The sequence below is a fragment of the Pseudophryne corroboree genome, chromosome 3 (genome assembly GCF_028390025.1).
Source record: "Pseudophryne corroboree isolate aPseCor3 chromosome 3, aPseCor3.hap2, whole genome shotgun sequence".
Taxonomy (NCBI): Eukaryota; Metazoa; Chordata; class Amphibia; order Anura; family Myobatrachidae; genus Pseudophryne; species Pseudophryne corroboree.
Window position 1 is genome coordinate 807,067,009 of NC_086446.1, and position 21,756 is coordinate 807,088,764.

The 21,756-nt window shown below is 54.3% G+C and overlaps 1 protein-coding gene across 1 annotated transcript in view; it reads left to right on the top strand.

The window, feature by feature from the left end:
• Positions 1–21,756, top strand: part of RGS10 (regulator of G protein signaling 10) — a 49,182-nt gene that overhangs the window by 16,372 nt on the left and 11,054 nt on the right. Inside the window, exons 2-4 of the mRNA XM_063962702.1 lie at positions 4,972–5,087; positions 16,001–16,087; positions 17,519–17,662. Coding sequence (XP_063818772.1) covers positions 4,972–5,087; positions 16,001–16,087; positions 17,519–17,662 — 347 coding nt within the window. The remainder of the gene's footprint in view (positions 1–4,971; positions 5,088–16,000; positions 16,088–17,518; positions 17,663–21,756) is intronic.

Below are 21,756 nucleotides of genomic sequence, written 5' to 3' on the forward strand. Positions count from 1 at the left end.
CCTGCACACCTCCTCCTCCCTGCGCCTCCTCCCTGCATACCACCTCCTGCCTCCATAACACCTCCTCCCTGCATACCATCTCCTCCCTGCATACCACCTGCTGCTTCCATACCACCTCCTCCCTGCATACCACCTCCTCCCTGCACACTACCTCCTCCCTGCATACTACCTCCTGCCTCCATACCACCTCCTCCCTGCATACCACCTCCTCCCTGCATACTACCTCCTGGCTCCATACCACCTCCTCTCCTCCATACCACCACCTCCCTGCATAACACCTCCTCCCTGCATACCACCTCCTGCCTCCATACCACCCCCTTCCTGCATACCACCTCCTTCCTGCATACCACCTCCTGCCTCCATACCACCTCCTCCCTGCATACCACCTGCTGCTTCCATACCACCTCCTCCCTGCATACTACCTCCTCCCTGCATACCACCTCCTCCCTGCATACCACCTCCTCCCTGCATACCACCTCCTGCCTCCATACCACCTCCTCTCCTCCATACCACCTCCTCCCTGCATACCACCTCCTGCCTCCATACCACCTCCTCCCTGCATACCACCTCCTGCCTCCATACCACCTCCTCTCTGCATACCACCTCCTGCCTCCATACCACCTCCTCCCTGCACACCACCTCCTCCCTGCACACCTCCTCCTCCCTGCGCCTCCTCCCTGCATACCACCTCCTGCCTCCATACCACCTCCTCCCTGCATACCACCTGCTGCTTCCATACCACCTCCTCCCTGCATACTACCTCCTCCCTGCATACCACCTCCTCCCTGCATACCACCTCCTGCCTCCATACCACCTCCTCTCCTCCATACCACCTCCTGCCTCCATACCACCTTCTCTCCTCCATACCACCTCCTCCCTGCATACCACCTACTGCCCCCATATCACCTCCTCTCCTCCATACCACCTCCTCCCTGCATACCACCTCCTGCCTCCATACCACCTCCTCCCTGCATACCACCTCCTGCCTCCATACCACCTCCTCTCCTCCATACCACCTCCTGCCTCCATACCACCTTCTCTCCTCCATACCACCTCCTCCCTGCATACCACCTCCTGCCTCCATATCACCTCCTCTCCTCCATACCACCTCCTCCCTGCATACCACCTCCTGCCTCCATACCACCTCCTCCCTGCATACCACCTCCTGCCTCCATACCACCTCCTGCCTCCATACCACCTCCTCTCTGCATACCACCTCCTGCCTCCATATCACCTTCTCCCTGTATACCACCTCCTTCCTGCACACCACCTCCTTCCTGCGTATCACCTCTGGCCTCCATACCACCTCCTCCCTGCATACCACCTCCTGCCTCCATACCACCTCCTCTTCTCCATACCACCTCCTAACTACATACTACCTTCTACCTCCATACCACCTCCTCCCTGCATACCACCTCCTTCCTGCATACCACCTCCTGCCTCCATACCACCTCCTCCCTGCATACCACCTCCTGCCTCCATATCACCTCCTTCCTGCATACCACCTCCTGCCTCCATACCACCTCCTCCCTGCATACCACCTCCTGCCTCCATACCACCTCCTCCCTGCATACCACCTCCTGCCTCCATACCACCTCCTGCCTCCATACCACCTCCTCCCTGCATACCGCCTCCTCCCTGCATACTACCTCCTGCCTCCATATCACCTCCTTCCTGTATACCGCCTCCTCCCTGCATACCACCTCCTACCTCCATACCACCTCCTCTCCTCCATACCACCTCCTCTCCTCCATACCACCTCCTGCCTCCATACCACCTCCTGCCTCCATACCACCTCCTCCCTGCATGCTACCTCCTCCCTGCATACCGCCTCCTCCCTGCATACCACCTCCTACCTCCATACCACCTCCTCCCTGCATACCACCTCCTACCTCCATACCACCACCTCCCTGCATACCACCTCCTGCCTCCATACCACCTCCTCCCTGCATTTGCGCTGTGATCGCATCGGACATGATGTTCATCTGCAATGGACTCAGCTCTCTCAGGCGTGCCGTTGCAGGTGGCCTTGCGATGCCAAGGAAACTGCATCCACTCCTGGAAAAGGGGGGTGACACCCACACCCCCCCTTTTTCCAGGATGCCGGCTGCCCCTCCCTCCAGACACCTCTCCCTGTCAATCAGGCATTGGCATTTATGTGCGGAGTTCACAGGACCCCTTCTGCTCATGCGCAGGACCCAGCCATCGGGGAAATGTAGTAAGGATCGCTTATGCATACTGGATCACCTCCCTAGTCTCCTACATCTCCTCTCTCCCCGCCCCTGTCTCCCATCCACCCCATGGCTTCCCTTCCACTCCTCCCCTGTCGCCCCACTGTTATCCGCCTCTGCCCCGCCTTGGGCCCACTCCTCCACTCCTCTGCCCTGCTCCCTCCCCTCCCTGTCACCACCTCCATCAGTACCACGCTTTACTCCCTCCGTGCTCAACCCCAGCAGTGTCCCTTCCTAGCTCAGGAGCCTGCACCGTCACTACACCCTGTGTATCCCGGCCTACTAACTACATCTCCCCTCATCGCTACTGCAACCCCGATAACATCATTCACATCACTCCTCAGAGTCTCTCCCCCTACCCTGTGCCCTCGGGAATGCCAGATCTGTCTGTAATAAACTGGTCCCCACCCATGACCTTTTCATCTCCAATTCCCTGCATCTCCTGGCCATCACTGACACCTGGATTACTCACTCTGACACCAGTTCTCTCTGCTGGAGGAATCACATTCTCACATACCCCCGACCCAGGGGTCACCATGCGGGTGGTGTTGGGGTCCTACTACCCTCTTGTTGCTCATACCATCTCATACATCCAGAAACGTCCCTTACATTCTCTACATTTGAGGTCCATGCTATACGCCTATGCTATACAACCTGTCCAATGTCACGGTTTTGCCTTGGCAGGTGCGGGAGGGCCGGGACTTACCAGTCCGGGTGCTCTGGTGGGGTCTCTCCGGCAGGGGTGCGGGCTGCTGGCGCTGGGCGAGGTGCGCAGGCAGGCATGCTGAGGCCTGTGGGAGGAAGCAGAAGAGAGGCAGGCTGGGTGTAGAGTTATCGGTGTCTGCTTCTGGCGTCGCCATCATTGATTCTGGCAAAGGTGTGTTTTGCCCTTCCTTCTCTCAGGAAGAGGTTCTGGCTGCAGCAACCAATGGGATCCGTGCTATAAATCTGGGAGACCAGGAAGCAGAATTTGCCAGTGGAACGTCCTCCACAGTCTAGGCTGTGGCCACAGTTCTCTGTGCTCTGCAGCAGCATCCGTGCAGCACTTGTCTGTAACCAGCTCCCAGCTTTCGGCTGCATCATATCCAGAGTCGGTCTTGCTAAATTCTATTCCAGCCTTGGTAACCTCCAGTACTCTGCAGCCTACCCTGCCTCTGAGCCTCAGTCCACAGTTACCTAAAACCTTGGAGTCCTCCGTCACAACGGATTACGGGAACCAGGTTTTTCTCACCTCCAGCAGTCGTATTGAACTTTCCATGTGGAATTGGGACAATACTCTAATCTGGAACTACTGTTGATTGCTCCATTAATAAATATCATCCATGCAAAAATCCTTTATTCATCCCGCACGTCTTTTGTTCAAAGATCCTGGGACTCCAGAGTCTCCTGAGTTGAATCTGGATCCACAAATTTCCCAGAACGTGATATTCACCTTCGAGTAGCTGTCATTTACCATCCCTCTGTCCTTCCGTCCTAATTACTGCAACCAATATCTCAATAAAATCTCATGCCTCTAAACTCCTTAGCCTCACCTCTTCACTCGTCTCTCCCAGTGGACCTCCTCACCCTCTACCACTAAACTCCTTAGCCTCACCTCTTCACTCGTCTCTCCCAGTGGACCTCCTCACCCTCTACCACTAAACTCCTTAGCCTCACCTCTTCACTCCTCTCTCCCAGTGGACCTCCTCACCCTCTCATGTGAACGGGAGCTCACTGGATCTGGTCGTCACTCACCGTTGTGATATTTCTGATTTCTCCAACTCCCCATTCCCCCTCTCTGACCACCACTTGCTCTCCTTTACTTCATCTCTCTCTGCTTCTCCATCTCTACCTCCTAAGGCTACCATCACTAAGAGGCTATCTACACCACTTTCCTATCCTCCCTGCTCCACTCACTTCTCCCTCCTATACTGTCTCTCTCATGCCCTGAACAAGCCACTTCCACATACAATGCCTCCCTTACTTCTGCTCTTGACTCTGTCACTCCACCAACCACTATTCACCCTCGCAGATCAACACCTCAACCCTGGCACACCAAATGCATCAGACACAGTATCTGCAAAAATGCTCACGTTCCCCTGAGCGACAGTGGACTTCCTCCATTTCAAATTTATGCTCTCGTCCTTCAGTACTGCCCTTCCCCTCCTTAAACAATCATACTCATCTCCTCCCAATCCTCAAACCCCCGGCGCCTCTTTGCCTCTGTCAACTCACTCCTCTGCCCACCCCTGCCTCAACTCCCCTTTTCACTCTCTGCTCTTGACTTTGCCACCTACTTCACATCCAAAATTGACTCCATACATCAGGATATACTGTAACATCCCACCAAAACCTGAGCAAACATCCTCCTCCATTCCCTGACACCCCCTCCCCCTCTCCTTTCCTCCTACCAACTCTGACATTTTTCTTCCCTGTATCTGGAGAGGAAGTCATGGTCCTCATCTGTTCCTCGACCTCCCCACTTGACCCTAATTATTCCCGCCTCCTCCACTACCTCTCTACTTCTGCCTGTTCCCATCTTACCCACCTTCTCAATCTCTCCCTCTCATCAGGCACTGTCCCCTCTGCCTTCAAGTATGCACTTGTCTCCCCTATTAGAAAATCTACCCTTGATCCAACCACTCTCTCCAACTACCAACCCATCTCTCTCCTCCCTTTCAATCATCACAGGTTGTATAGTCTGTGTATAACATCTCCTTCCGTGGCTACTGATGGTCTAAACCAGTCTCTTTCTCCCCAGAATATCATGTCAGTGATGGGTTACATGGCCAAGACCAAAACCTTAAAGGATCTCAAAAGTGGGCCACCTCTCTGGACAACCTGTTAGCAGATCCAGAGGGAGTCGCAGAGTTTACGGTAAGTCAGATGCTTCCTAGTTCTGTATATGTCACAGCCCATTCCTTCCCTGATACAAGGAAGGTGCAGAAAATGTGGGTGAGTGTCTTATCTATTCCCAATGCCACAGCGCCCGCCACCCGATTCTCCTCCTGTCATGAGTGAATGTGGAAAGAGCCGTATTTCCCCAGGGCGTAACTCGGGAGACCACCTGATCCCACACAGACCTAGTACAACTCCAGCACAATACACAGCACTGGCACATTTATCACTGATGGGGAAGTGTGGGTAGTAATGGGTAAGGATTGGTGGCAACCACTGGCAACATGAAATATGCAATTATTCCTCCTCTCCGTCACTGTGCACAGGGTGTGAGGTACCTGTGTGGGTAGTGCACCTCCTCTCTGTCACTGTGCACGTGGTGTGAGGCACCTGTGTGGGTAGTGTACCTCCTCTCCGTCACTGTGCACAGGGTGTGAGGCGCCTGTGTGGGTAGTGCACCTCCTCTCTGTCACTGTGCACAGGGTGTGAGGCGCCTGTGTGGGTAGTGCACCTCCTCTCCGTCACTGTGCACAGGGTGTGAGGTACCTGTGTGGGTAGTGCACCTCCTCTCTGTCACTGTGCACAGGGTGTGAGGCGCCTGTGTGGGTAGTGCACCTCCTCTCCGTCACTGTGCACAGGGTGTGAGGCGCCTGTGTGGGTAGTGCACCTCCTCTCTGTCACAGTGCACAGGGTGTGAGGTACCTGTGTGGGTAGTGTACCTCCTCTCCGTCACAGTGCACAGGGTGTGAGGCACCTGTGTGGGTAGTGTACCTCCTCCCCGTCACTGTGCACAGGGTGTGAGGCACCTGTGTGGGTAGTGCACCTCCTCTCCGTCACTGTGCACAGGGTGTGAGGCGCCTGTGTGGGTAGTGCACCTCCTCTCCGTCACTGTGCACAGGGTGTGAGGCGCCTGTGTGGGTAGTGCACCTCCTCCCTGTCACTGTGCACAGGGTGTGAGGCGCCTGTGTGGGTAGTGCACCTCCTCCCTGTCACTGTGCACAGGGTGTGAGGCGCCTGTGTGGGTAGTGTACCTCCTCTCTGTCACTGTGCACAGGGTGTGAGGCGCCTGTGTGGGTAGTGCACCTCCTCTCTGTCACTGTGCACAGGGTGTGAGGCGCCTGTGTGGGTAGTGCACCTCCTCTCTGTCACTGTGCACGTGGTGTGAGGTACCTGTGTGGGTAGTGTACCGCCTCTCCGTCACTGTGCACGTGGTGTGAGGCACCTGTGTGGGTAGTGTACCTCCTCTTCGTCACTGTGCACGTGGTGTGAGGTACCTGTGTGGGTAGTGTACCTCCTCTTCGTCACTGTGCACAGGGTGTGAGGCGCCTGTGTGGGTAGTGTACCTCCTCTCCGTCACTGTGCACAGGGTGTGAGGCGCCTGTGTGGGTAGTGCACCTCCTCCCTGTCACTGTGCACAGGGTGTGAGGCGCCTGTGTGGGTAGTGCACCTCCTCCCTGTCACTGTGCACAGGGTGTGAGGCGCCTGTGTGGGTAGTGTACCTCCTCTCTGTCACTGTGCACAGGGTGTGAGGCGCCTGTGTGGGTAGTGTACCTCCTCTCCGTCACTGTGCACAGGGTGTGAGGCACCTGTGTGGGTAGTGCACCTCCTCTCCGTCACTGTGCACAGGGTGTGAGGCGCCTGTGTGGGTAGTGCACCTCCTCTCCGTCACTGTGCACAGGGTGTGAGGCGCCTGTGTGGGTAGTGCACCTCCTCCCTGTCACTGTGCACAGGGTGTGAGGCGCCTGTGTGGGTAGTGCACCTCCTCCCTGTCACTGTGCACAGGGTGTGAGGCGCCTGTGTGGGTAGTGTACCTCCTCTCTGTCACTGTGCACAGGGTGTGAGGCGCCTGTGTGGGTAGTGCACCTCCTCTCTGTCACTGTGCACAGGGTGTGAGGCGCCTGTGTGGGTAGTGCACCTCCTCTCTGTCACTGTGCACGTGGTGTGAGGTACCTGTGTGGGTAGTGTACCGCCTCTCCGTCACTGTGCACGTGGTGTGAGGCACCTGTGTGGGTAGTGTACCTCCTCCCCGTCACTGTGCACAGGGTGTGAGGTACCTGTGTGGGTAGTGTACCTCCTCTTCGTCACTGTGCACAGGGTGTGAGGCACCTGTGTGGGTAGTGTACCTCCTCTTCGTCACTGTGCACAGGGTGTGAGGCACCTGTGTGGGTAGTGTACCTCCTCTTCGTCACTGTGCACAGGGTGTGAGGCACCTGTGTGGGTAGTGCACCTCCTCTCCGTCACTGTGCACAGGGTGTGAGGCGCCTGTGGGGGTAGTGTACCTCCTCTCCGTCACTGTGCATAGGGTGTGAGGCGCCTGTGTGGGTAGTGTACCTCCTCTCCGTCACAGTGCACAGGGTGTGAGGTACCTGTGTGGGTAGTGCACCTCCTCTCTGTCACTGTGCACAGGGTGTGAGGCGCCTGTGTGGGTAGTGCACCTCCTCTCCGTCACTGTGCACAGGGTGTGAGGTACCTGTGTGGGTAGTGCACCTCCTCTCCGTCACTGTGCACAGGGTGTGAGGTACCTGTGTGGGTAGTGCACCTCCTCTCTGTCACTGTGCACAGGGTGTGAGGCGCCTGTGTGGGTAGTGCACCTCCTCTCCGTCACTGTGCACAGGGTGTGAGGTACCTGTGTGGGTAGTGTACCTCCTCTCCGTCACTGTGCACAGGGTGTGAGGTGCCTGTGTGGGTAGTGTACCTCCTCTCCGTCACTGTGCACAGGGTGTGAGGCGCCTGTGTGGGTAGTGTACCTCCTCTCCGTCACTGTGCACAGGGTGTGAGGTACCTGTGTGGGTAGTGTACCTCCTCCCCGTCACTGTGCACGTGGTGTGAGGCACCTGTGTGGGTAGTGTACCTCCTCCCCGTCACTGTGCACAGGGTGTGAGGCGCCTATGGGGGTAGTGCACCTCCTCTCCGTCACTGTGCACAGGGTGTGAGGCACCTGTGGGGGGTAGTGCACCTCCTCTTCGTCACTGTGCACAGGGTGTGAGGCACCTGTGTGGGTAGTGCACCTCCTCTCTGTCACTGTGCACAGGGTGTGAGGCACCTGTGTGGGTAGTGTACCTCCTCTCCGTCACAGTGCACAGGGTGTGAGGCGCATGTGTGGGTAGTGCACCTCCTCTCCGTCACTGTGCACAGGGTGTGAGGCACCTGTGTGGGTAGTGCACCTCCTCTCTGTCACTGTGCACAGGGTGTGAGGCGCCTGTGTGGGTAGTGTACCTCCTCTCCGTCACAGTGCACAGGGTGTGAGGCGCATGTGTGGGTAGTGCACCTCCTCTCTGTCACTGTGCACAGGGTGTGAGGCGCCTGTGTGGGTAGTGTACCTCCTCTCCGTCACAGTGCACAGGGTGTGAGGCGCATGTGTGGGTAGTGCACCTCCTCTCTGTCACTGTGCACGTGGTGTGAGGTACCTGTGTGGGTAGTGCACCTCCTCCCTGTCACTGCAGGTATGGGGTGAGGCACCTCTGTGGGTAGTGCACCTCCTCCCTGTCACTGTGGTTATGGCGTGAGGCACCTGTGTGGGTAGTGTACCTCCTCTCCATACAATGGATTGGGATGGGAGTAAGGAGACACAGTTCAGCAATGAGTTTTCCCCTAGCCCACCTAGCACAGTAACGGGAGCAGGATGGGCCTCGCTGCCTGAGGGACCTGACCCTTATTTTTGGGAGGTGGGGCTGACCTCTTGTGCGTGCAGCCGTATCAGTATGCCATCGGAACGGACAGATATGGGAGTCCTGCCACCTATCAGCGCTGATGGTCACTGCCACTAATTGTGAACACTTTCTGATTCTCAGCTTTCTGTGAATTAGAGGCAGGGCACCTTCTAACAGACAGAGCAAAGGCCGCTGTGTGCCCCCACCAGGTACAGCACCCTGTTATCTGCTGAACGTATTGCTTGTCACCCTGTGCATCTCCCTGTCACCTACTACTTTTCCCTGTCATCCACTACCTGTCCCTATAAGCCGCTGCCTCTCTTTGTCACACTCTATATCACCCACTATATCTCCATGTCACCCAGTGCCTCTTCTTGTCATACCCTGCCAACCCTGTCACCCACAGCCTCTCCCTGTGACGCTCTCTATCACCCACTGTCTTTCCCTGTCACCCACTGCCTCTCCCTAACTCACTGCCTCTTCCTTTCTCCTGTTCTCTCTCTATCACCCACTGCCTCTCCCTGTAACCCACTGCCTCTCTTTGTCACACTCTACATCACCCACTATATCTCCATGTCACCCAGTGCCTCTTCCTGTCATATGCTGCCAACCCTGTCACCAACTGCCTCTCCCTGTCACCCTCTCTATCACCTACTGTCTGTCACTGTACCCTGCTGCCTCTCTCTGTCATCCTCTCCAGCACCCACTACCTCTCTATGTCACCATATGCCTCTTTCTGTCACCCACTGCCACTCCCTTTCTCCCGTTCCCTCTCCATCACCCACAGCCTCTCCCTGTTTCACACTCCCTCTCCATCACCCACTGCCTCTATGTCACCCACTGCCTTTCCCAGTAACCCACTGCCTCTCCCCATCACCCACTGCTTCTCCCTGTCACCCTCTCCATCACCCACTACCTCTCCATGTCACCCTGAGCCTCTTCCGGTCACCCATTGCCACAGTCTATCCCGGTCACCTCCCTCTCTTCACCCACTGCTCTATATGTCACCCACTGCCTCTCCCTGTCACCCTCTCCCTCACCCACTACCTCTCCCTGTCACTGTCATGCTTGGCTGAGTTTGAGGATCTGGCAACTGAGATTTGCCCAAGGAAGTGATTGCCTGCGGATGAAGAAGACGTGGGGGCTGGATATTGTTCCTTCTCATGAGACACGAGACCAATGGAGAACGTAGGCAGGACTAGGAGACGGGTAGTAGTGGTTTAACAGAAAACGAGACTGAAGACAAAGAACTGCGGACTAGTAGGTTGTGGCTTGAAAGATGAGGTTGAACTGCGGTCTTGTGGACTGTGGTTTGAAAGACGAGGCTGAACTGCGGACTTGTGGACTGTGGTTTGAAAGACGAGGCTGAACTGCGGACTTGTGGAATGTGGTTAGAGAGATAAGGCTGAAGAGCACATGGACTGTCCGTGACCTGAGACCCTTACAGGGTCGGGGTTCCCAGGAGCGCTCTCACGAGCAGCAGTAGGTTAGAAACGGCAGGGCTGCGGCAACAAATAAGTAACGGCAGAGCAGAGCCAGGGAGTAACCAGGACACGGAAGGAATCCTGGGAGCACAGAGCTATAGCACCTACACCTTGGTAGTAACTTGAAGCACTGGCGCCTCTGTCATAAACCAGCCCCTTTTTATAAGAAGAGATCTCCCTGGATTGGCTGGATACACCAAGAAGCCTGCACCATTGCTCAGAATTTGTGTCCAACGTGGCGGCTCCCTGTAAGGCAGACATTCTTGCTGGTGCTTAGACACTCCCTTGTCCCTGGCCTTCCCGGCAACTGCATTCAGTGAGATCCGCTGCACCAGCATCCCGCCACCGCGAGCAGACCCACCACAGCCGCTTACCCGCCGCAAGTGGACCCGCCGCAGCAGCCCTCCACCGCCGCTGCCCACCAGCCGCCCGCATGGCAGACCCCGTGGCCCCGCCATCCAGGTAAGACCCCAAATGCTGACAGTCACATACTATCTTTCCCCATCACTGTTTGCCTCTCCCTGTCACCCCCTCCCTTTCCATCACGCACTGCCTCTCCCTGTCATACTGTCCATCGCCCACTACCTCTTACTGTCCCTGCTGCATCTCTCTGTCATCCACTGCCTCTCTGCGTCGCCCACTACCTCTCCATCACCCACTGCCTCTCCCTTTCTCCCGTTCCCTCTCCATCACCCACAGCCTCTCCGTCGCACACTCCCTATCCATCACCCACTGCCTTTCCCAATAACCCACTGCCTCTCTCCATCACCGACTGCCTCTCCCTGTCACCCTCTCCATCACCCACTACCTCTCCATTTCACCCTGTGCTTCTTCCGGTCACCCATTGCCTCTCCATCACCCACTGCCTCTATACAGTATGTCACCCACAGCCTCTCCCTGTCACCTCCATCTCCATCACCCACTGCCTCTATATGTCACCCACTGCCTCTCCCTGACACCCTCTCCATCACCCACTGGCTCTCCCTTTCACCCTCTCCCTTATCCACTACATCTACTCATCACCCACTGCCTCTCCCTGTCACATACTATCTTTCCCAATCACCGTTTGCCTCTCCCTGTCACCCCCTCCCTTTCACCCCCTCCCTTTCCATCACGCACTGCCTCTCCCTGTCATACTCTCCATCACCCACTACCTTTTACTGTCCATGCTGCCTCTCTCTATCACCCACTGCCTCTCCGCGTCGCCCACTGCCTCTCCGCGTCGCCCACTGCCTCTCCCTGTCAGCCACTGCCTCTCCCTTTCTCCCGTTCCCTCTCCATCACCCACAGCCTCTCCCTGTCGCCCACTGCCTCTCCCTCACCCACTACCTCTCCCTGTAACACGCTGCCTCTTTGTCACACTCTACATCACCCACTATATCTCCATGTCACCCAGTGCCTCTTCCTGTCATACGCTGACAATCCTGTCACCCACTGCCTCTCCCTGTCACCCTCTCTATTACCTACTGCCTTTCCCTGTACTCTGCTGCCTCTCTCTGTCATCCTCTCCAGCACCCACTACCTCTCTGTCACCCTATGCCTCTTTCTGTCACCTATTGCCTATCCCTGTCACCCACAGCCTCTCCCTTTCTCCCGTTCCCTCTCCATCACCCACAGCCTCTCCCTGTCGCACCCTTCCTCTCCATCACCCACTGCCTCTGTCACCCACTGCCTTTCCCAGTCACCCACTGCCTCTCCCCATCACCTACTGCCTTTCCCTGTCACCCTCTCCATCACCCACTACCTCTCCATGTCACCCTGTGCCTCTTCCAGTCACCCACTACCTCTCCATGTCACCCTGTGCCTCTTCCGGTCACCCACTACCTCTCCATCACCCACTGCCTCTATATGTCACCCACTGCCTGTCCCTTTCACCCACTCCCTCTCCCACTACCTCTCCTCATCACCCACTGCCTCTCCCTGTCATATACTATCTTTCCCCATCACCATTTGCCTCTCCCTGTCACCCTCTCCCTTTCCATCACGCACTGTCTCGCCCTGTTATACTCTCCATCACCCACTACCCCTTACTGTCCCTGCTGCCTTTCTCTGTCACCCACTATCTCTCTCTGTCACCCACTGCCTCTCTGCGTCACCCACTGCCTCGCCACCACCCACTACCGCTCCCTCTCACTCACTGCCTCTCTCTGTCATCCTCTCCCTCTCCCTGTCACCTCTACTCCTCCTTGCCAGCGACTGCCTCTATATGTCACCCTCTACCCCTCTCTGCCAGGCACTGCTTCTATATGTCACCCTCTACCCCTCTCTGTCATCTTCTGCCTCTCCCTATCACCTACTACCTCTCCGTCACCTCACTTTCTGCCTCTCTCTGTCACCCTCTCCATCACCCACTACCTCTCCATGTCACCCTGTGCCTCTTCCGGTCACCCACTACCTCTCCATCACCCACTGCCTCTATATGTCACCACACTGCCTCTCCCTTTTACCCTCTCCCTGTCATATACTATCTTTCCCCATCACCGTTGCCTCTCCCTGTCACCCTCTCCCTTTCCATCACGCACTGCCTCGCCCTGTCATACTCTCCATCACCCACTACCCCTTACTGTCCCTGCTACCTTTCTCTGTCACCCACTATCTCTCTCTGTCACCCACTGCCTCTCTGCGTCACCCACTGCCTCTCCACCACCCACTACCGCTCCCTGTCACTCACTTCCTCTCCCTGTCATCCTCTCCCTCTCCCTGTCACCTCTACTCCTCCTTGCCAGCGACTGCCTCTATATGTCACCCTCTACCCCTCTCTGCCAGGCACTGCCTCTATATGTCACCCTCTACCCCTCTCTGCCAGGCACTGCCTCTATATGCCACCCTCTACCCCTCTCTGCCAGGCACTGCCTATATATGTCACCCTCTACCCCTCTCTGCCAGGCACTGCCTCTATATGTCACCCTCTACCCCTCTCTGTCATCTTCTGCCTCTCCCTATCACCCACTACCTCTCCGTCACCTCACTTTCTGCCTCTCTCTGTCGCCTCACCCTCTGCCTTTCCCTGGCATCCACTGATGTGAGGCACATTAGGAACTTGGAATGGGGCAGAGGGCCACCAGCCACAAGTTCCACCACTGACATTGAGCAGACGTCTACGTTTCTGCTGCATCTTGTCTCTCGCTGACTCTCTTCACCTGGGCTGTCCAGGAACATCTGCCACCTCTACGAGGGAGTGTTATTTCTTACCTACGGATTGCCTAGTAGGTAGAGGACCCCTCTGTGATCCTTTGCTTTTCAATTATTATTTTTTTAATAACATTTTAATGACTGCCCTTATTCCATCCACAGGACCACAGTCATGGTCTCTCTCCTGCAGTAGGCGCTGCACGTGTATACCTTACTCCATACCATACGCAGATTACGCATTGTACGCCTTATTCAGAGACGGACGTTCATCGCTGCATCGCACAGGACAAGGCCGCCCAGCATGTGTGCCCGTCGCTGTCAATCACATTCACAATGTGTGTGGCCGCACAACCGCGATGCCTCCGCTGCGCATGCACAATTTACCTCCATCGGCAAACTGCGCTGCGGGCCGTATTAGCGGCGAGGTCTGAATGACCCCCAGTGTGCTGCGCCTCTGCATGCTACATAAACGCCTATTATGTTTCCAGCCGCTGCAAGACTTTCCTCTCCGCCGTGCCCATATATCCGACGTGCGCTGTACCGTCGCCTGTCGCAGTGATGAAGATCCTCACAGACAGACATGGAGGATTCACTGACACAGAATTCATCACTTTAGTTGTTGTGTAAATATTATGAAGCGTTAGGATTTCCAATGCGATGGTCGCCGCTGCCAAAGAGCAGAGTGTGAAAATATTTATCTTCAGACATTCCCGTCCTTTCATCAGAGATTATTTCCAATTTTCCCTTTCTGCGGCGGAGGCCACATTATTCTGAGGGTTAGTTTTACAGCTCAGCAACTTCTCACTATTCTCCTTTCCCCAACTTGTGCAGGAGGTGAAGAGGTGCGGTGGGCGGAGCTTGGTGATGACTTTCGCCATCAGGTGGACGGTATAGGTGCACTTTCATGCGCCACCCACCGCTGTAAACTTTCTGTGTCAGGGGCGCAACGACGCAATTTGCGTCACTTGGTGGGCGTGGCTTGTTGACTATTCATGTCAGGTGCTGACTCACCTTGCAGCTGGCAAGCTCTGTCTGGGGGGCCACCCCAATTCAGGGGTCTCCTGGACCGGTGACTGTATAATGCAGATTGTATGTTGCCGCTCCTGTATGTGAGAATGAGTCAGTATTATACAGTGGAAGAGAACTATAACGGTGTATTAGACAATGCAGGATCCGTGTCCACGGGTATAGCAATATGGCAGCTCCCAGCAATGCTGAGCGACAACTGACTTCTGCCTCAGGGGGATATGTAACGAGGCTTGGAGAAAGGTAAGGGGTCTGATTCAGATTTGGAAGCAAGGCAGAAAAAGCAGTAACTTTGTATCTGGAACAAACCATGTCGCCATGCAAGGGGAGGAAAAACATTTATATTGTTTCTGTGCAGGGGAAATACTGGCTGCATCTGCATGTAGCCCACACATGTCAGACAGCTTTATATTTACACTGCAATTTAGATTTCAGTTTGAACACACCCCACCCAAATCTAACTCTCTCTGCACATGTTACATCTGCCCCCCCCTGCAGTGCAGCATGGTATTGCCCAGTTGCTTGCTTCTCTGGTTTGCTTCCACATCTGAATAACCCCCAAAGTACCAGCCAATCCGCTTCTGCTTCTTCTCTCTCTACTGGGTGTGATAGATCTCCCCCTCAGTCATTAATATTAATGCTCCATACGGGTGGGGTGGTGGGGTGGAGTCTGGCGTCTGTTCTGACGATTTCCCTGATACCTGGGATATACACGGATAAGTCGCATTATTATGACCACCTCCTACATGTGACGTCGGCAGCGCGTAGCCCATTAAGTACGTCACGTGCCGTGCGCTGGCTTGGTGGGTATATAAGGTGGGCGATAGGCCGTCTCCACACATATCACTCGTTGCTGTCATGGGTAGAAGGGGCGATTTATCAGAGTTGCAAGAAGGGGTGATTATCGGCTGTTCGGCCAAGGGCGACGGTATCTCTGACACAGCGCAGTGTGTGAATTGTCCACGTGCTGCTGCGGTAAAGGTGTATCGTGACTGGACAAATGGTGCCATTGTGAATAACCGTCGTGGAAACTGCGAGCACCATGTGCCTTTGATGTGAGAAGGGAACGTCGGCTACGAAGGTGCGTGCGACCGACACGCTACAGAGGAGCAGCTGGGGCTACCAGACGTGTGCCTAGAATGACAGCCCGTCTAGCTGTTGTCCGTGCTGCACACGGCGGTTACTATTAGCTGGTGGTCATAATACTGTGACTCCACCGTGTAAATTACCCACATTCAGGCAGAAACATTACCAAACTGCTATAAAACACTCGCAGACACAACACGAGTGACCTGGAACTACGTCTTACACATCTGGCTTTTCCTAGCAGCCACAAGTTTCTTAAATAAGTATTTTGTCGAAAATGAGTCTTGGCAAAGTAGCGTTTGTCCGGTTCTGGGCCACGTTCCAGGTCGGCCAGTAGGTTGCGTTGTTCTGTGTGTATGGGTGGAATTTTGGTACGTTGGAAAACTTGTAACTTCTGACTTTTATATAATGCGCTCTGGCTGTAGTGTGTGAGGTATTAATGAGGTGTTCCCATGAGTACAGGGAAGGACGCGTGTTCTCGCACAGCGTTATATGATGTCATCTCTCCGTGTAGGACTTCCTGAAGAGAGAGTTCAGTGAGGAGAACCTGCTCTTCTGGCTGGCCTGTGAGGACTTCAAGAAGACAGAAGACCTGGAAAAGGTATAGACACTTATTAGGTGGTCGAGGGCCAGGGTTACCCTGACCTTTTTTATGTGGTGAGGGGCCCAAACCAGTATCTTGCCTAGGGCTCCACACAGTTTGGGGTACAAGGTCCTCAGATTGTCTCTAGCTGTTATGTACAGAGCAAGTGGAATTTTAAAAATAGACACTAAGATGGTCCATCTTTCCTAGATTGTATCTGAAGGAAGGGAAAGCCGGATATCATTCACAGTGTGGGGGTCATTCCGAGTTGTTCGCTCGTTGTCGATTTTTGCTATGCTGCGATTTGTTGCTAATTGCGCATGCGCAAGGCACGCAGGGCGCATGTGCTTAGTTATTTAACTAAAAACTTAGCAGATTTGCTGTGGATCCTGCTGCGCTTTTCAGTCGCTCTGCTGATCGGTGAATGATTGACAGAAAAGGGGCGTTTCTGGGTGGTAACTGAGCGTTTTCCGGGAGTGTGCTAAAAAACGCAGGCGTGTCAGGGAAAAATGCGGGAGTGTCTGGAGAAACGGGGGCGTGTTTGTAACGTCAAACCAGGAACTAAACGGACTGAGCTGATCGCAATCTGTGAGTAGGTCTGGAGCTACTCGGAAACTGCAAAGAATTATTTAGTAGCAGTTCTGCTAATCTTTCGTTCGCACTTCTGCTAAGCTAAGATACACTCCCAGAGGGCGGCGGCCTAGCGTGTGCAATGCTGCTAAAAGCAGCTAGCGAGCGAACAACTCGGAATGAGGGCCAATAGCCGCAAAGTGAGAAATTCCTTTAGACTTTATTATTTTTATTTTGTATTGTTTTAGTTTATGCCGTTTACATTTGTTTTATCAGATGTTGCTAAATATTTCATTGGTTCAGAAGCATTGTCTTGTGTTTTATATCTTCTTTAGTTTCCTGAAACCTACCTTGCCATTTATGTTTATACAACTTTGTATTAGGATGTTTGGGACCCGCCTGATGAGGGTCACATTGATGTGGTAGGTGGGCTAGATTTTTGGCCAAACGTACTAAGAACCTCATTGTTACTTGCAGAGTAGACATTTGCGATGGAATGTAATGGTGTCTGAATTTGCAGGAGGTGCGAGGTGCCGGCTGAACTGGGACTTTTTTTTAAAAAGTGGACATCTGAGTTCGGCCAGCATTCCGCACCTCCGGCAAACTCGGGCGCCATTACATTCCACCATTAGTGCTTATTATTCTTTGGGTGCATTTTCACCTGACAGAGCGTCTTTGTCTCCAGGGCTTATGCTATATAAATGGCTGATGGCACATTCTGCCAGGGTCTCTGCTCATCCCCGAGGACCTCACCTCGCCTGTAAGATCGGACACAGCGATGGTATCAGCTATCCGGACCACAGTCCCCGCAGCTGCTTAGGAGAAATTTTAGAAAAATATCAGTAACTAGTAACTTGCTTCTGGTTATCTCTTGTTCAGATGAAGAAAAAGGCCAAAGACATCTACACAAGGTTCCTCTCCAGCAAAGCATCTTCTCCGGTCAATGTGGAGGGTCAGTCACGAATTGGGGAGCAGATGTTGAAACAGTTTCATCCTCTGATGTTTGAGAAATTGCAGGAACAGGTGAGAATCCCCCCAGGGTGTGTCTCTGCCACGTATACCCCCATGGTTATTAGGTACAGAGATTAAGTACGCCCCCATAACCATCACGATCTGATAGTCATAGAGGAACCCCTCTCATTCCGGCCTTGTCCCATTACTTATACAATGACACAGTGCAAGAGATTTTCTCTCCCCATTTCCCCAGTCCTGTACTAGTGCAAGAGTACCCTCCCAACCTACCCTGTACTAGTGCAAGAGTGTCCTCCCACCGTACCCTGTACTAGAGCAAGAGTGCTCTCCCACCCTACCCTGTACTAGAGCAAGAGTGCCCTCCCACCCTACCCTGTACTAGTGCAAGAGTGCCCGCTCACCGTACCCTGTACTAGAGCATGAGTGTCCTCTAGAACCTGCCCTGTACTAGAGCAAGAGTGCCCTCCCGCCCTACCCTGTACTAGAGCAAGAGTGCCCTCCCACCCTACCGTGTACTAGTGCAAGAGTGCCCTCACAACCTACCCTGTACTAGTGCAAGAGTGCCCACCCAACCTACCCTGTACTAGAGCAAGAGTGCCCTCCCACCCCCCTGTACTAGAGCAGGAGTGCCCTCTCACCCTACCCTGTACTAGTGCAAGAGTGCCCACCCACTCTACCCTGTACTAGAGCATGAGCGCCCTCTCACCCTACCCTGTACTAGTGCAAGAATGTCCTCCCACCGTACCATGTATACTAGTGCAAGAGTGCCCTCCCACCGTACCCTGTACTAGAGCATGAGCGCCCTCTCACCCTACCCTGTACTAGTGCAAGAGCGCCTTCCCACCCTACCCTGTACTAGTGCAAGAATGTCCTCCCACCGTACCATGTATACTAGTGCAAGAGTGCCCTCCCACCCTAAACTTTACTAATGCAAGAGTGCCCTCCCACTGTACCCTGTACTAGAGCAAGAGTGCCCTCCCACTGTACCCTGTACTATCGCAAGAGTGTCCTCCCAACCTACCATATACTAGTGCAAGAGTGCCCTCCTAACCTACCCTGTTCTAGTGCAAGAGCGCCCTCCCAACCTACCCTGTACAATTGCAAGAGCGCCCTTTCGCCCTACTCTGTACTAGAGCAAGAATGCCCTCACAACCTACCCTGTACTAGAGCAAGAGTGCCCTCCCACCCTACCCTGTACTAGAGCAGGAGTGCCCTCTCACCCTACCCTGTACTAGTGGAAGAGTGCCCTCCCACCCTACCCTGTACTAGAGCAAGAGTGCCCTCCCACCCTACCCTGTACTAGAGCAGGAGTGCCCTCTCACCCTACCCTGTACTAGTGGAAGAGTGCCCACCCACTCTACCCTGTACTAGAGCAAGAGTGCCCTCTCACCCTACCCTGTACTAGTGCAAGAGCGCCTTCCCACCCTACCCTGTACTAGAGCAAGAGTGCACTCCCACCCCCCCGTACTAGAGCAGGAGTGCCCTCTCACCCTACCCTGTACTAGTGCAAGAGTGCCCACCCACTCTACCCTGTACTAGAGCATGAGCGCCCTCTCACCCTACCCTGTACTAGTGCAAGAATGTCCTCCCACCGTACCATGTATACTAGTGCAAGAGTGCCCTCCCACCGTACCCTGTACTAGAGTATGAGCGCCCTCTCACCCTACCCTGTACTAGTGCAAGAGCGCCTTCCCACCCTACCCTGTACTAGTGCAAGAATGTCCTCCCACCGTACCATGTATACTAGTGCAAGAGTGCCCTCCCACCGTACCCTGTACTAGTGCAAGAATGCCCTCCCACCCTACACTTTACTAGTGCAAGAGTGCCCTCCCACTGTACCCTGTACTAGAGCAAGAGTGCCCTCCCACTGTACCCTGTACTAGCGCAAGAGTGCCCTCCCACTGTACCCTGTACTAGAGCAAGAGTGCCCTCCCAACCTACCCTGTACTAGTGCAAGAGTGTTCTCCCAACCTACCATATACTAGTGCAAGAGTGCCCTCCCAACCTACCCTGTACTAGTGCAAGAGTGTCCTCCCAACCTACCATATACTAGTGCAAGAGTGCCCTCCCAACCTACCCTGTTCTAGTGCAAGAGTACCCTCTAAAACTTACTGTGTACTAGTGCAAGAGTGTCCTCCCAACCTACCATATACTAGTGCAAGAGCGCCCTCCCAACCTACCCTGTACAATTGCAAGAGCGCCCTTTCGCCCTACTCTGTACTAGAGCAAGAATACCCTCACAACCTACCCTGTACTATAGCAAGAGTGGCCTCCCAACCTACCCTGTACTAGAGCAAGAGTGACCTCCCGCCCTACCCTGTACTAAAGCAAGAGTGCCCTCCCGCCCTACCCTGTACTAGTGCAAGAGTGCCCTCTCACCCTACCATGTACTAGAGGAAGAGTGCCCTCCCACCCTACCCTGTACTAGAGCAAGAGTGCCCTCCCGCCCTACCCTGTACTAGAGCAAGAGTGTCCTCCCACCCTACCCTGTACTAGAGCAGGAGTGCCCTCTCACCCTACCCTGTACTAGTGGAAGAGTGCCCACCCACTCTACCCTGTACTAGAGCAAGAGCGCCCTCTCACCCTACCCTGTACTAGTGCAAGAGCGCCTTCCCACCCTACCCTGTACTAGTGCAAGAATGTCCTCCCACCGTACCATGTATACTAGTGCAAGAGTGCCCTCCCAACCTACCCTGTACTAGAGCAAGAGTGCCCTCCCACTGTACCCTGTACTAGTGCAAGAGTGCCCTCCCAACCTACCCTGTACTAGTGCAAGAGTGCCCTCCCAACCTACCCTGTACTAGTGCAAGAGTGCCCTCCCAACCTACCCTGTACTAGTGCAAGAGTGCCCTCCCACCCTACCATGTACTAGTGCAAGAGTGCCCTCCCAACCTACCCTGTACTAGTGCAAGAGTGCCCTCCCAACCTACCCTGTACTAGTGCAAGAGTGTCCTCCCACCCTACCATGTACTAGTGCAAGAGTGCCCTCCCAACCTACCCTGTACTAGTGCAAGAGTACCCTCCCAACCTACCCTGTACTAGAGCAAGAGTGCCCTCCCAACCTACCCTGTACTAGTGCAAGAGTGCCCTCCCACCCTACCATGTACTAGTGCAAGAGTGCCCTCCCAACCTACCCTGTACTAGTGCAAGAGTACCCTCCCAACCTACCCTGTACTAGAGCAAGAGTGCCCTCCCAACCTACCCTGTACTAGTGTAAGAGTGCCCTCTCATAAGTGCGACATCAGTAGATGTTCACGCATCCACAGATACACCTCTTATGGTGTTGGGGGCTGGCGTAATTATACGTGACGCCATCTAGCTGCTTCTGATTGGCTGATTATGTATACAGTAGCTGCGGCTCATACTGTATACCTGGTGCAGACACCTAATCGCACATTTGTCATTTACATTTCACCTGCGGCAGGAGACAATACCCTCTGGATTTCTGAGCAGTAAACAACACACGTGGGGCTGTTAGTACTATATTGTCTCCTGTGTATGTCACACTCATGTATTATATAGAGATGAGCGGGTTCGGTTTCTCTGAATCCGAACCCGCCCGAACTTCATGTTTTTTTACACGGGTCCGAGCGACTCGGATCTTCCCGCCTTGCTCGGTTAACCCGAGCGCGCCCGAACGTCATCATCACGCTGTCGGATTCTCGCGAGGCTCGGATTCTATCGCGAGACTCGGATTCTATATAAGGAGCCGCGCGTCGCGGCCATTTTCACACGTGCATTGAGATTGATAGGGAGAGGACGTGGTTGGCGTCCTCTCCGTTTAGAAATTAAAATAGATAGGAGAGTGAGAGTGAGACACTTCATTTACTTACTGGAGCTTAGGAGGAGTTATACTAGTGACTGATGACCAGTGACCTGACCACCAGTGCAGTTTTATAATTTATTATTATTTAATAATCCGTTCTGTTCTTGTTCTCTGCCTGAAAAAAACGATACACAGTGACTCAGTCACACTCACATACCATATCTGTGCTCAGCCCAGTGTGCTGCATCATCTATGTATAATATCTGACTGTGCTCACACAGCTTAATTGTGGGGGAGACTGGGGAGCAGTTATAGGTTATAGCAGGAGCCAGGAGTACATATTAAACAGTGCACACTTTTGCTGCCAGAGTGCCACTGC